The 15519-nt window shown below is 43.6% G+C and overlaps 1 protein-coding gene across 1 annotated transcript; it reads right to left on the bottom strand.

Moving 5' to 3' along the window:
• Window positions 1-42: 42 nt before the first annotated feature.
• On the bottom strand, window positions 43-6651 carry LOC144855969 (uncharacterized). The gene is made up of 8 exons (XM_078713938.1): window positions 6001-6651; window positions 4346-4536; window positions 3827-3958; window positions 3380-3710; window positions 2329-2764; window positions 1456-1540; window positions 1275-1325; window positions 43-1139 (listed from the first exon to the last, which is right to left on the bottom strand). The coding sequence occupies exons 1-8, from the start codon at window positions 6389-6391 to the stop codon at window positions 732-734; spliced, it is 2025 nt and encodes a 674-aa protein (XP_078570064.1). The 5' UTR covers window positions 6392-6651; the 3' UTR covers window positions 43-731.
• Between the last annotated feature and the right edge of the window lie 8868 nt (window positions 6652-15519).

Here is a 15519-nt window from a genome sequence, read left to right as displayed (position 1 = left end):
TTATTCTTTTCGTTTATTTTAAAGCATTTACATCATCAGAAGTATACCAGCAGTATTAATTTATTGATCAATGTAACAATCTACCAGAATTTATTATGTTTAAGAGATATTTACAAACTATATTTTAAACATTTTTACATTTTCAATACTCAAAATAAATAGCAAAATATATAAGAGATAGGATATCCCAATTGTATAGCAACGACTTACGGATTCTAAAGAACATTTAAAAAAAGTAATAGGGCCTAAGTGACCTTTTTCCAGTGTTTAGTATAATTCCTGGATTTAATATCACAGGTAACTATCGATACATATACAACAATTAACGTTTCATCGTAAACCTTATACAACAATGAACAATTATCCGTGATACAGACTTCATAGGGTAAGGGTTTGGTTGTGTGATAGTCGGGTGCAATATGTTCGTGGGTTGCATCGGTATGTGTTAATTTCATCAATAATGACTTTTTCGTTTAGCTACAACAATGCTATTCTATGAATATATCAGAAAGACTTTGACTTGACAAAAGACTAATGGTTTACTGCCTGAAAGCAAAATATTCAACATCTGAACTATGGAAAATTGGAATTAACTATTTGTTTGTTTTGTATTAACTCAATACAGTACTGTATCTATATTTATATTGTATAGTTTATTTGTTATTTATTTATGGATATGAATTGAAATGATAATTTCGTGGTTAGGTTCCTGCTTTGAATATAAATAGTTTTCACTGACTAGACATCTTTCCTATTCTAACACACAGTTTTCTTGCATCTAACGCCGACATACCAAGTTCCTTTAACATTTGTTCATCCAGTGCCAGCAACAGAGGCCCGTCGATGTTCTCAAGTCTGAAATTAGTAGCGTGTTTTTCCAACTTGATTTCTTTTAAGAATTTTTCCACTCCTGCCACTGTGTACGTCTGTAGTTGATCCACAGACACCTTCATGCCTGGAGTCATACCAGCAGCAGGACTGTTGTAAATATTCTGTGGCATCCCTGAAGGTGGTACTGGCAAAGGTCGATCTTCCGATATCGTATCGTAAATTTCTTCGTCTTTGTTCAGTAAAGAGTCGATTTCTTGTTGAAGTGAATAAATATGGTGAACATGTTCCTCATTTTTACTTTTTGCTTCCTGCAATAAAGTGTTTTAGTTAATATTGAATGAAAAGTATTTTGGTGAAGATTTATATCACTGTTATCTCGAAAAGAGGTCCATTTCGTCCTAAAAAATAAGACTGTGAACTTTTACGGTATGAATTTTACTTACACGCAATTCTTTCTTTAAATCTGTTTCTTGTTTTCGAAAAGCTTCAATCATCTACAAGAGGAAACATAGAATGTTTGCGTTATTTTATGAGATGCTAAATTTTACGCGTTTGAAGGAAGATCGATCATTGGAAATATTGCTTTCGCATATTTGAAAATATCAAATAAAAGTTTAGACCTACTTGTAACTGCGAAGCGAGCGTACGTTTTAGCTCTTGCATCTTTTTCGTCTGACTATTTGTAATGTCATCAATTTCTTCGTAACACCTAGAAAACACAATTGTATTCATTAAATGATTAAACTAGTGAGGGAAAACTGTTGATTGCTTATTGACAAAATGACGTATGCATGCAATATGCAAATTTTTCGAACACTACCCCGCTCTTATACCACCCGGGACACGAGCGTTATATCATGTCAGCGACAATAAACAAAATCGCGTATTCTGACAGCAATCCTAAAATCTACTGCGATAGCTTTCACGACTACGCAAACTTGTAATATTAGGAAGCTTTCGATTTGTGACGACCGACGAGCAATCTAGGCCAATCGATGTGTCGCGACGACCGACGAGCAATCTAGGCCAATCGATGTGTCGCGACGACCGACGAGCAATCTAGGCCAATCGATGTGTCGCGACGACCGACGAGCAATCTAGGCCAATCGATGTGTCGCGACGACCGACGAGCAATCTAGGCCAATCGATGTGTCGCGACGACCGACGAGCAATCTAGGCCAATCGATGTGTCGCGACGACCGACGAGCAATCTAGGCCAATCGATGTGTCGCGACGACCGACGAGCAATCTAGGCCAATCGATGTGTCGCGACGACCGACGAGCAAATCTAGGCCAATCGATGTGTCGCGACGACCGACGAGCAAATCTAGGCCAATCGATGTGTCGTCGGTCGTCGCCTGGACATATAAACCATCAAACTTGTGTCTAGGTGAGATACGAGGATAGTCGTCCCACTATTCCCTTATGCACAATGAACTAACATGACGTAGTCGAAGGCTTCATAATATATAGAAATACTAAATATTGACTACTTACTCTGAATCATCTTCATCATCAGAAGGCGCGGTAAGTTTACTTTTATCAGTGTCTATTGGTTGTTCATAATCTTGTTCAACCGATTTTTGTGGAGTGGGCAATGTGGGCGATTTTGGCGACTTCAGCATCTTCGGTGATTGTGGAAGTTTGATCCCCATCACTTTACTTTTAATAATTGAAGTATAACCCTTCTTGGTTGCTGATGACAACGACGGCTTACTTTCAAGTTTTGGTGGTGTCGTCACTTTTTGGTTTGGTTTAGGTGGTCGTGCAGGAGGCATAATAGGTACATCTACACGCTTTGGTACTTCTGGTGTAGATGTTTTGACAGTTTCGTAAAGATTTTTCCACATGTCAACTTCATTTTTTAAGTCTACAATTTGCCTTTTTATGTCCATGTCGTTCACTTTAGCCGCCTCTTGTACACACTCCTTCCCTATGAATACAATTGGAAATTATTCAACTACAGTTACCAACTATCAAAGTGTAACTACAACTACATTACGTGATTAACAATTACATATAAAACAGTTAAATGTCCCATTAATGCAGTTGACTGTAAATTCAGTTAAAGATAAATATGAGAGGCAAATGAGTTAAGAATCCCTGGATTCAGTTTAAATATATTTTAAAAGATATGAACACACTAGGCATGTTGTAACCTAAAAGTGGCATCCATATTTGTATTTTATTTATTACAAAATGAAGTGTAGATTTTTATGTTATTTGTATGCATATAAATCAAAACACTATGTATAAAGGTTAGAAGTGTAAAAATCAGAAAATAACGAAAAAAGTAGAAAACGGAAATTTAATGTACGAAAATGAAATGTGAACGAAATATGTATGAAAGATTGAATGAATAAAGGTGGTGGTTAACCACAAAAGAGAAAAAAAAAAGAACTTCTCAAAAACAGAAGTGAGCAAACACAAGATTGGGTAAAGTCGTATGCCTAATAACGCTATTTGTAACATTTTAGTTGGACAAAACTCAACTTAAAACTCAATTCATTTTCTTGCAAATTAAGATTGGCAGATATAATATTCTAACCTTCGAAAGAGCTCAGCCAGGGCTGTAGTATTTCTTGGGTTGGTTGTGGAAACTGTCGGAATTGAGGTTGTAACGTAGATCGGCCGATTATATCTATGTGCCAAGTCGGATTGACGAGAGCGTACATAGGTGGTAGCGACTTCGCAACATGTCGAAAATTTCCTGTTGCTAACGTCATTTTAATCGGAATCTTCGAAGGAATTCCGAACACTTCTGGTTTTCCAGGTATTGTCATGATCACGTGGTACTCCTTTTCGACACCCAGAAGTTTAATGATCTTCTCTGCTTTAATGTTTGGTCGGGTTGGATCGCTGCTTGGTATGCGAACTCTCTGAAAACACAACAATGTCACCAATAATGTTAATGCAATATTTGGGGTTGATTGGAATAGGGTGAAAGTGGCAGGACGTTCTGCGGGAAAGATATGAAATATGTAGGCCTACTCACCTGAGGGAAGTCATTTTGGATTATTTCTGTCATCGGGTGCAAATTTGCACTTAACTTTGTTGTGAAGTGCGCTGTCGTCATGCCTTGGTGTAAGTTTAAATTATAGCCTTGTTGATTTTTTCCATAGACACACTGCAAACAAACAATAATAGACATTACACTGACGAATCAATTATTCGGCAATCAAATGAGACTACATCTCTGGAGGAGAAGCTGAAGAACATCTGCCAAATAAGTTCACTGACATCATAGAATATATTATTCTTTTTGTTTCTCAAGGAAATCTTGGTGTCTATATCCCACTTGACCAGAATATTGAGGGGATGACAATGAGTAATTTGTAACAATTATCTAATTATTTACATTTCATCTTAACTATAATATAAACCGGAATAGGAATGTGTATAATCAACGCTCAACAAGACTCTGCAAGCCTAGCACCCTTCCTGAATAAGGGGTATCACCGGAATAGCAGCGTCTCATAGGAAGGGTATACTGCAATATCTTCTTTTATCTTACCATTCGTCCTCTGTGACGTTTTTCCTCCGGTGCGACGTCAACTCGATACAGCTCTAGTAAATCTTCATCGTCGACGCATTCTGTAGGATCAGCTGAGTAATAGTTTTCAATAACACGCACCATCGGCGGTAAAATGTTGGCCTTCAAAAGCGCTTCAACTCCTATGTAAAGGCGATCATCAACTCTTTCATCTATGAAGAAAACAAAGACGAAATTAACGCCGATTTTTGTATGGCAGTGTTGTTTCTTTAATCTCTATGAATAATTGACCCAATAAAAATATGCCTATTTTAATTATTGTAGTAATTGCAAGAAGGAAGAATGGAGTAATAATTATTACGAAATGAAGGAAGATAATATATTTAAATAGGCCTATACGGAATCCATAAATCGTTTCCCCTAATAGGCCTACACATTCTAGATTTTCAATGAGCACTTAGTAGCCCTACTCAGTTTTCTCAAACGACTTCACTTTAATTCCTGGTGTATCCTAAGCCAATTTTTACGGGTACATCTTAAAGATATTATTACGGAAATTCGACCTAAAAGAATACCTATATATCATGTAATGTTTTCATCATTGGAATCTTGCTCCACAAGTATTCACATTTAAAATAAATATTTGCTTGACGTTTGAAACCTGTTGATCGATAACATGAACATTGTATGGCTAACAGAACAACGACATGTTTACTGTATTACGTGTTGTGTTGGTACTAAAGTGTTGTTGTTTTTGGCTGAAGCAACCGTTTTAGAAAATTTAGCATTCATAACATGAATTGATCCATCGCGCTCTTTGTGTTCTTCTTTTATTTCATATCCAGGTAAATTCAATACCCCTTACGTACAAATTCAATGGGACTCTGTTTTATTGTCACGGTTGAACTATTTGAAAAAATACTACACCATAGCAAAATATACGGTGATGTCCCAGACATGATCAAGAAACTACAGCTAAACCCGGATATAGTCTAAAATCGTAATATTTAAGAACAACATCGGATCCATCTTGAAGGCTTAATTTGAAATGTAGGCGGATGTAAAAAAACCAATTGAGCTGACGTGGAATCACGTACTTCCACTTCCATGATAAATATTAATAGGCCTATTAAACATTATGTCAACAATGGCGGCAAAGGTGTGTGCAACTAACGTAAAATTGGCTTTCTTTAATATTACGATCCTCCATTCACAATTCAACACATACACACACCAAAGAAACATTATTACTACTACTTACTACTTATTACTACATTAAAATACCAACTACAGTACTAAATCGTAACACAGTGCATGTTGTCATCCATAAAACAATAGCTAATACACTATTAAATGGTGGCAACTAGTACTAAACAAAACAATAGTTTAAATGCAACATATTTACTGTAATATCAGGCAATTACGTAATGTGATCACAGCATAATGAAAAACAACTTTTGCCAATAATATACAGTCTAATACTGGGTCAATCAACCAAGAACCAACAATGAAATTTGCAGCTAAAGTAGTAAATGTTTATTTAATAATTCCAGTACACACGTACTGCAATAATTTCCACCCCTACTAAATCTACCACACCCCTACTAAATCTACCACTCCCGTTATTTACATATAGGCCTACAACACACACATATATATATATATATACAACGTACCTATTGTCAACCGTTCGTAAACTTGTTCGGATTGTATCGGTAGATATAAATCCCGTCCATCTTTATCCACTGCATGAACCACTTCTCTTTCAACTATCATATGGAGCATTAAAATCTGACCAGCCTTAAAACCAACTACGTTACCATCGACGTCGAATTCCTCGGTAACCTGTACCAGTTGTGGAAGCAGTTTGCTACCGACAATCTCCTCCAAATTCGTAGGATTTTGAGCGATCTCATCCTCATCGAATTTCAATTTTACAGACCTTGCTTTTTCAAACTTTGAGAATAACGATGGGTCCGGGGGTTCGCCTTTTTTGGCGGGTTTTGCAACCCTGTTGACTGTCGGTGGCATACGAGGCATGTCTTCTATAGGGTATGATCTGTGCATGTTTTGTTACCAGTTGCACAACACCCTACTTGAACTTCAGACTAAAAAAATAATCGCAAGAACTTCCTTGTCTACTATTACATTTATCTGCGCGTCAAGGTCCGTTGGTTAACACCAGTAGCATGTGAATCATTGTATTTATAATATTAAAGTGCACTGGCAGTAAAATCCCAAGTTTCGTTTTGTAAATGACGTAAACAACTAGACACGAGGAACGAGTATCGACATTTCAAAGTTGAATACAGTAATTCATTGTACCATCTATCCGAAATGAATTATTTTCGCAAACATACACATAGTAACATAGAAAAATCCGTTTGTCTGTGGTTATGATCAGCAAATCAGATGCTTCCCATTGGAAATTACGTCACTCGGGTTATCTGTCGTATCGATCGCGCCATGTCGTAATAACCTTAAAGCCCCCTTCCCTACGTTTTTTAGATCTAATTTAAGATCACAAACTATATTTAATGTAAAAATAATACTATATGGTCCTATTGCGATAACTTTTTTCGTCTTTAAACGGTTAAAAATGTGAAAAATAAGTCGATTCTAATAATTATAGCGGCCCGCTATAAATCCCAAAATGCATTGCGCGCGGATTGATATTTTTGTTTTTCACCTGTAATTCGCCCACTTTTCGATCGATCGTGAGGCCAAAACAAATGGAAGACTCCTAACTTTTCAGCGAAAATACCGGGTTTTCCCCAATTTGTATCAACGGAGTCTGGCAAAAATAGAAAGACAATTAATACAGCAACTATACAACGTCAGGCTAGGTATATAGCTAGCGTACGATGTTCGTACGTTACCGATGTTTACCAGCTAGGCCTACAAAACTAAGCCAAGCTAGTGTTGTGAATGGCGCCCGCTGGGTAAACAGACCACCCCTCCGACCGAACGAGGGCGTCGCCCCGATAGCTTGATTTGCATACAGGGGGTATGCAAATGTTAACGTGGGACTTCGACGCCGCCCGAACCGGTCTATTCGAAGCAGGAAACCAGGAGTAACGGACGTAACCGGAATTAACCCATAGATTTGGATTGACTGCCTTCGGATATTGTGTGATTTAGGTCAGGCGGGACTGACTAAGGTAAGCCTAGTAGCTTTAATTATCAGGCCATTATAGCACCGACCTAAAATCACAACATTGGCGCTGCGAGCAAAAGCTCGGAAACTTTTTTTTTCTTTGGTGGGGAGGCGGGTGCCTTGATTGCCGGGCTGGCATTCTTAACGTGATCGGGTTGATCGCGAGGTATTTCGTCCTCTACTGAAACCTATTAACTTATTGTACGTACGGTGCATTTCTTAGTTTATTGAAGTTGGTATATTTACTGAAGGGTACAACATACCGGTAAAGTTAATCACGCAGTATTGTGGCATTTGGATACTTGCTGATTAGCGTATCGACGGGGTAGTCGATACGTACCGGGAGTTGTATTTTTGTTGCTATTGTTGAAGTATTAGTGGGCAGTTTATTCGGCCGTATCACCTAGTGGGATACTAGGCGTGGCCGTTGAACTGAGTGGCACCACTAATTTTTTAGCTTGATTGTTTTTTTTTGATAACATCTTTTTCGTCCGTCAGTCAGGTTTTTTTTTCATCTTGAGAAATTATACTGGCTGTGCGTATTATATTGTGTTAACCTCACAGTGGCATTATCGCTCTCCTTTCTTTGCATCGGGGGAAGGTTTAGTGGTAAGTGTTGTTAACTGTATTGACGTCTTTTTGAATAATCTAGTTGCTTTTCATTGCAGGTTTGCTGGTGAAATATTTTATTATATTTGCATCTCCAACAGCCATTTTGCAATATTGTGTGTGTGTTACTGCATTGACGATATTTGATTCTACTGTTGGGCCTGTAATTTTTATTACGTCTGGCGGTATTTTAATTTGTATCGTACTCTTTGCTTAATAACATCTGTCATACACTGTAACTAGATTTAGGAGCATAACAACTTAAGAGAAGAGGGGCAATTTTTAGATCATGTCTAATAAGGTTAAGGTTAACTTTTGCCCAGTGCAAGACCTTCATGGAGTCCCTAATGTAGGGAAGAAACGAGCAGCTAGGATAATTAAATGGCGGGCTACACATGGCAACATTACGTCCTCTAATATTCACCAGATACACGGAATAGCCGGTACTGCCAGGTTAGTTGACTACCTGGATTTTCAACCGAATCCGAGTTTAGGTGGAGGCGTAGGCCAGATGATTGATAATGTGTCACCTCTAGTGGAAAAACAAAATAGATCGGCCAGAAGGGGGTCGCAGGTCGCACAACCTGTAGATATAGAAGGGGCATACAGGGTACAAAATGACGGGGGCCATAGTGGTCGATACCACGTCCTCTCATCGCCCCAGGCTACTCCTTTATTAGACGTACCAGGTACGTATTATACTGCAGGACCTGCTAGTGATCCTCGTCATCTCGAAGGTGGGCTTAGGGCTTATATGCCGTCCACCTCCGCTGGGCGTTCTGACCCGGATAGAAGTAAGAGTAGGTCAACACAACGTAGGAGCTACATCAAAAAGCCATCTCCAATAACATTAGACTCGTGTTTTAGCTCTAGGGAGGACGAGGAGGAAAGACTCCCCAGGAGACTATCTAAAAACGCTAGGTCTAAAACTAGGGCTCGCCGTCGATCTCCATCGACCAGCGATAGTGACCTTAGTAGAGATGGTACTGATACTGATAGTAGCAGGAGTAGAGAGTCGGATAGACATAGTGCAGGGGCTAGGACAGCAGTGGAGTGTCTTAGGACTACCCCGAGTATCAGGCACTATGAAGGCCGGCAGTGTCTTTTAGAACATAGGAGGATGCGTAAAAAAGATATACCTAGGTCTCTAACGTTTAGGGGGAGGGGAGACAACTGGTCCTTTTTTAAGCGCCGATTGGCTTCATTTATAGATGAGCAGGAACTCACAAACCGTGAAAGTAAGGACGTCCTTACTTGGTGTTTAGACGGGGCGGCGGCTGAGTTCTATGTGAATCTAATAGAAATGGACGCTGATATGGGCTTTAGGCAGATCATTAAAGCTTTCAACCGACGTTTTAATGAGGACGAGCTCCCCGCAGTCCTCCAAGCTAAATTAGAGACTGCTACGCAAAATGAGGGAGAGACTATAGAGGAATGGGGAGATAGAGTGCTAACCCTGACTAGAAAGGCGTTTAAGGATTTGCCCAAGGAGTGGATCCAGGAGCAAGCCGTAGTTAGGTTTTGTATTGGGTGCAGGGACGCAGAAGTAGGTAGGCACGTCATGCACAAGCACTGTTCAACTATTCCCAGAGCTATTAGGGAGTTTGAAAAATATGATAGTTATAGGGGGCTATATAGTAAACGTAAGAGTAAGGTTAAGGATACCGTGAAACCTCATGTTAGGTCTACGGTCCGTACTTCTTTTGCACCCCCACTATCTTTTCAGCTACCTTCAGAAGACCAGGACGATACCGAGGGTGAAACTGGCGATGAGGTATCCATTAAGCAGGTGCGAGGGAGGCCTATGAGGGGAAACCGTGTGACGTTTCAGAGGCCAGCACCAGCTTGGGTTCCTCCGGAACCCGTACCTACTGACGGCCAGAACCAGCCTCGAACTGTGACGTCGGTGCCACCCACCAACAATACTCCTACTACGGAGGCCCGTTTGGCCGCTGTGGAGAGTAATTTCCAGACGTTGAACACCAATCTGGGACGGGTGGAGAACACCGTGAACACGGAGATTGCCGCCATGCGGAATCAATTGGATCAGCTCATGCGTTTCATGAGACCAGGTGAACTAGCTTGCTTTGAATGTAAGGAGGTGGGACATTTCCGCAGGGAGTGTCCGAGGTTAGCGAGCCGTTTGCGTCAGGTTAGTGGCAATGAGCAGGATCCGTTAAACGAGTAAGGGTTGGGTCAGAGGGCCGACGACCTAACCCGGTTCCGGAAGCTGGCCAGGAAGATGGTGGCTCGTCAACTATCTCCAAGCTGGGCCCGATGGCCAAGCCTGTAAATACAAAGGAGGTAGCACCGGATCCTGTGACGATCATCGAGCCATCTACAATTAGCTCAGGGCTGATTGAATCATCGACACCGACGACAACCAAAACTGAAGAGACTCAACCTCGGATTGTTATCAACAGGGTAAAATCGTTGAATGCGTTGCATGCAACTGCTTTTGTAAATGGTACAAAAATTGACGCAGTCGTGGACACTGCAGCGGATTTTACCATACTATCCGATAAGGTTTATAAAAGTCTAGATCCGGCACCACCTGTGGTGTCCACCCTGTCCTTTACTTTGGCAGGGAGGGGGACATCTATGCCAGGTTCGAAGGTGGGGCCTCTACAGTTTACATTGGGAACCAAAGAGTACCATGAATTCTTTTATGTTGCTCCCATCAATGACGATATGCTCTTGGGTGGTGATTTTCTTCATCCACAGGGAGCCGTTATCGATTGTGGAAATTTGCTTCTGGCAATTGGGGGCAGTACCATATCTCTAAGAGGGGATTCACCGGTGGAACCTAGGGTTGGCCAGGTAACAGTGGCTAAACGGAGAGTAATTCCTCCTCACTCAGCCGCTCATGTTAAATGTAAACTTGTGACTAACAATTTATCTATGCCTGATTTCTTTATAGAGCCAGTTTCAACTACTGACGATGTGGCGATACCGGCAACTTTACATCTACGCACTGATGCGCCATGCATCTGTGTCATCAACACATCTGACCACTACCTCACTATGAAAAAGGGTAGAGAGATAGGTAGGGCAAGTGAAGCTGAAGGGGTGAGTGTGTTCCAGACGGAGGCGACTCCGACCGATGATGCTTTGTTGAACCAAGCGGACGATGACGGTAACCAACCCGAGGGGGTGCCGGCGCACCTAGTGGGCATGTTGGACTCTTCGAGATCTAATCTCTCAAATGAAGAGGCTGACGTGCTCACTAAGCTATTGGTTGATTACCAGGATGTCTTCGCCGCTCATCAATTCGACATTGGCACCTTTGGTGATATTGAACACAGCATCGACACTGGAGATGCCTCACCAATCAGGCAACGGCTCCGCCATACTCCCCTGCGCTTTGTGGGGGAGGAAGAGAAGGAGATAAAGAAGATGTTGGAGGCTGGTGTTATTCAACCATCCATGTCCGAGTGGGCATCACCGCCTGTGTTGGTCCGGAAGCGCGATGGTTCTGTGCGCTTTTGCATTGACTATCGAGCTCTCAACAACATTACTACTAAAGATGCGTATCCATTACCTCTAATTCGTGATTGCCTTGACACACTGTCAGGGAATATCTGGTTTTCTAAACTGGACGCGATTTGGGGGTACTGGCAGATTAGGATGAAAGATGAAGACCGTAAGAAGACAGCGTTTATCACCAAGCATGGCTTGTATGAATTCGTTAAAATGCCATTTGGTCTTACCAATTGTCCTGCAACTTTCTCCCGTGCCATGGGTTTGGTGCTTCGGGGATTGACGTGGGATATTGTGTTGGCGTTTCTCGATGACATTGTCGTGCTAGGTAAAACGTTCGAAGATCATCTCAGCAACCTCTCTCAGGTGCTGCAACGATTTCGTATTAACAACTTTAAACTCAAACCTAAAAAGTGTATTTTCTTTCAGAAACAGGTTGAATTTTTAGGGCGAATCGTTGGTGAGGATACTGTGGCGGTGTCCGATTCGGATATAAAGGCTGTTCAGGACTGGCCGACACCTACCAATCTGAGAGAAGTACAGCAGTTCTTGGGGTTGGCTAACTACCATAGAGAGTTCATTGGGAACTTTGCTGGTTTAGCTGCACCTCTATATGAACTCACTAAAAAAGAGGTGAAGTTTCACTGGGATGAGGAACAACAACAAGCGTTCACCGGCTTGAAAGCTGCTCTTGTTCAACCTCCTCTACTCGCCTTGCCGAACGGGACTGATGAATTTATTCTGGATGTCGACGCTTCGGATCAAGCGCTAGGAGGCGAGCTGCTCCAGGTACAGGAAGGTAAAGAGAAGGTAATTGCATACGCAAGTGCCCGTCTAACTCATGAACAACGGAACTATTGCACTACACGCAAGGAATTGCTAGCAATTGTGTTCATGACTAGGCATTTTAGGCACTACCTTCTAGGCAGACCTTTTAGAGTGCGGACGGATCACAACAGCCTGACCTGGCTCCTCAACTTCAAGCAACCACAGGGGCAACTCGCTCGGTGGATCGAGGAGCTGAGCCAGTACCACCTGCTGATTGAACACCGCCGAGGACAACACCATGGCAACGCCGATGCTCTTTCTCGCCGACCAGAAACTCATGATAGTAGCCACGAACGGCCTGCGCTTGAAGGGCTTCCCTGTGGGGGCTGTTCGTACTGTCAACGAGCAGATGCAAGATGGTCAGCGTTCCAAGATGAAGTAGACGACGTTGTGCCCATCGCCCACGTACACCAGGTAGCCGTGGACCACCCGGAGGGTACTCTGCCAGGGGACGATGTTCCTTGGGACCCCGGTGGACAGGTAAGCATAGAAGTATCACGGACTGCTACTAACGGTACGATTCAGTTTTCTTTCCTACAGGACGACGACGGTGGACGAGTGTCTGCAGTACAGCTACGCCCGAAGGGAGCCGAGTGTTGGGGTTACTCACTGGACGAGCTACGGCAACATCAAACGAGTGATCCTGACTTGGCACCTGTTCTGGATTGGTTGCAGAATGGGGAACCCTCCGAGAATCAGCTGTTTATCTCCAGCGCTGCCACCAAACACTACTGGCTGAACAGACAACGCCTGAATCTCACGGAAGCAGGTATACTGTTCATCAACCAAGCAGAGGGTACCGGACGACTACTTGTGTTGCCCAAGGAGCTACACGCCGTAGCTCTTAGGTTACATCATGATTTGCCATCGGCGGGTCATCAAGGGGTCGCCCGGACCAAGTTTCGACTGAAGGAGAAGTTTTTCTGGTACGGTATGGCCGGGGATATACAGAGGTATGTACAGACTTGCAACATTTGTAATAGAAGCAAGAAGGCCACTCGCCAAGGTCGACACCAGTTGACCGAATTCCAGGCCGGTGTTCCTATGGAACGCATACATATCGATTTCCTTGGTCCGTTACCAAAAACTGAACAGGGAAACATCTACATTCTGATGATGGTCGACCAATTCACAAAATGGGTTGAGATCAGCCCGCTCCCGTCTCAGGTTGCGGAGGTAACCGCTAGAGCCCTAGTAAGGGACTTTTTCTCTAGATTCGGTGTACCTTTTCAGTTACACTCAGACCAGGGGAGAAATTTTGAAAGTGAATTGTTTGCATCTTTATGTAAAGTTTTACAGATCCACAAGACCCGGACGACAAGCTACCGACCGGCGGCTAATGGTCAAGTAGAGCGATTTAATCGCACACTAATGGATGCTGTACGATGCTTCGTTGGGAAGAGACAGCGAGACTGGGATGTATATCTGCCGCAGATTGCTGGTGCACTACGCGCCACGGTGAACCGCTCGACTGGTTTCACTCCAAACATGCTGATGCTGGGCCGAGAGGTTAATTTACCAGCTGATCTCATGTTCGGAGAATGCCGGTCCACCGATGAGCAGGAAGCCGCCACCTACGTTGCAGATTTGGTAAAAGCGATCCGTGATGCCCATGGCATCGCTAGGGAAACGCTAAAGCAGACTCAGAAGAGAATGAAACGGGACTATGATCTTCGAGTACTGGAACGTCCATACCAATGTGGGGACAAAGTCTACGTTCTTGACAACGCTACCCCTCGGGGAAAGTGCAAGAAATTATGTCCTCCCTGGAAGGGGCCCGGTATTATTACTAAGGTTATTAGTTCTTGTTTATTTCAGGTGCAGCTGAGAAATAAGACGGTGGTTTTAAATCATGACAAGCTGAAGCCCTGTCGGGATCGACAGCTTCCTAAATGGCTGGCTGATTTTAATTTACCTTCTCTCTCTTCACCTACAGATCCGGATGCAGGCCCGTTGTATTGTCTATGTCGCCAGCCCTGGGCCGGCTCGTTTATGATACAATGTGATTATTGCGAGGTGTGGTACCACGGTGCATGTGTGAATATTGCACCATCTGAGGCCTTGGACATCGACTTATATCGATGTGCGGACTGCAAGTCCTCAGTTAACAATTGAGTACTCACGTTTACCTTCTCTTCTTCCTCAGATATGGATCAGTTACCGTTTGCGGACGAAAGTGAAACGGAGATTTCCGAGATGGAGGAGGATGGGCTCCTGGCTAGTCCGGGGGTACAGGAGGAACTGACGGTGGCTGGGGATACGGGAGGGGCTTGCCCGGCGGCGAGCACCCCAGCCAAGGGGAAACCAATCTGCCATCTGATGACCCCGGAAGACGAAGCAGTGGCTGGGGATACGAGAGGGGCTTGCCCGGTGGCGAGCACCCCAGCCAAGCAGAAACCGAAATGCCATCTGGGATGTGGACCAGTGAGCAACATGCGGGTCCACGTCACAAAGACACATGCCCCGGCATGTTTCCGACCACTGGAACGAAGTTCTTGGCGGAGGGCACGAGTGCAGTGGCGGGCACTCACCAGTTTGGCAGAGGAGGGCCTTGGTAAAGGCAGAACACCGGAGGACCTGAGATGTCTCCTGAACGCCCAGCACCTTATGGGGGATGGCACTGATGTCCTACCTCCGGATAGGAAAACTCGTAGTGCTGTCCTTATGCTGACACGGGTGATTGGGGGAAAGAGGCCCCCGCCTCTCACGATAGCTCCGGTTATCAGTCACCCGTCAGCTCTCATACACTGGCGCTGTGTGATCGCTCTCATCGCCTCTTTTGGTGAAGAGCTTGTGAAGGAGTGTGGTCGTCGGGCTGAGGAGGAGGAGCCGGCAGTGGACCAGACCGCCAAAAAGTCTACAAAGAGGAAAGCGGCAGGTGGAGATCATGGAGAACGACCGACCAAGCGCGATGCCCCGGCACCGAAGGATGGTAGATCAGTGGCGGCGCCACCGATTGTGCAGGGTACATCGGCTTCGCTTGGTTCGGCGCCCAAAGTGTTCGACGCCTGTTTTCATTTGGACCGGTTGCAGAGGGACCTGCAACTTTCCCGACGAGCGGACCTCTGGGACGTGGAGCGAGCGGTGCGGGTGAGAAGTGGAACACAGCCTGTGGAAGTGG

The sequence above is a fragment of the Antedon bifida genome, chromosome 11, assembly GCF_963402885.1.
Source record: "Antedon bifida chromosome 11, ecAntBifi1.1, whole genome shotgun sequence".
Taxonomy (NCBI): domain Eukaryota; kingdom Metazoa; phylum Echinodermata; class Crinoidea; order Comatulida; family Antedonidae; genus Antedon; species Antedon bifida.
Note: the sequence above shows the minus strand (reverse complement) of the source record. Positions and strands in the feature narration are given on the sequence as shown.

Coding starts and splice junctions, on each gene's coding strand:
- LOC144855969 (XM_078713938.1), bottom strand. CDS start 6,391: ATGCACAGATCATACCCTATAGAAGACATGCCTCGTATGCCACCGACA. Junction 4,537..6,000: donor TTACGAACGGTTGACAATAG/GTACGTTGTATA, acceptor TTTTCTTCATAG/ATGAAAGAGTTGATGATCGC. Junction 2,765..3,379: donor CTGGCTGAGCTCTTTCGAAG/GTTAGAATATTA, acceptor TTGTATTCATAG/GGAAGGAGTGTGTACAAGAG.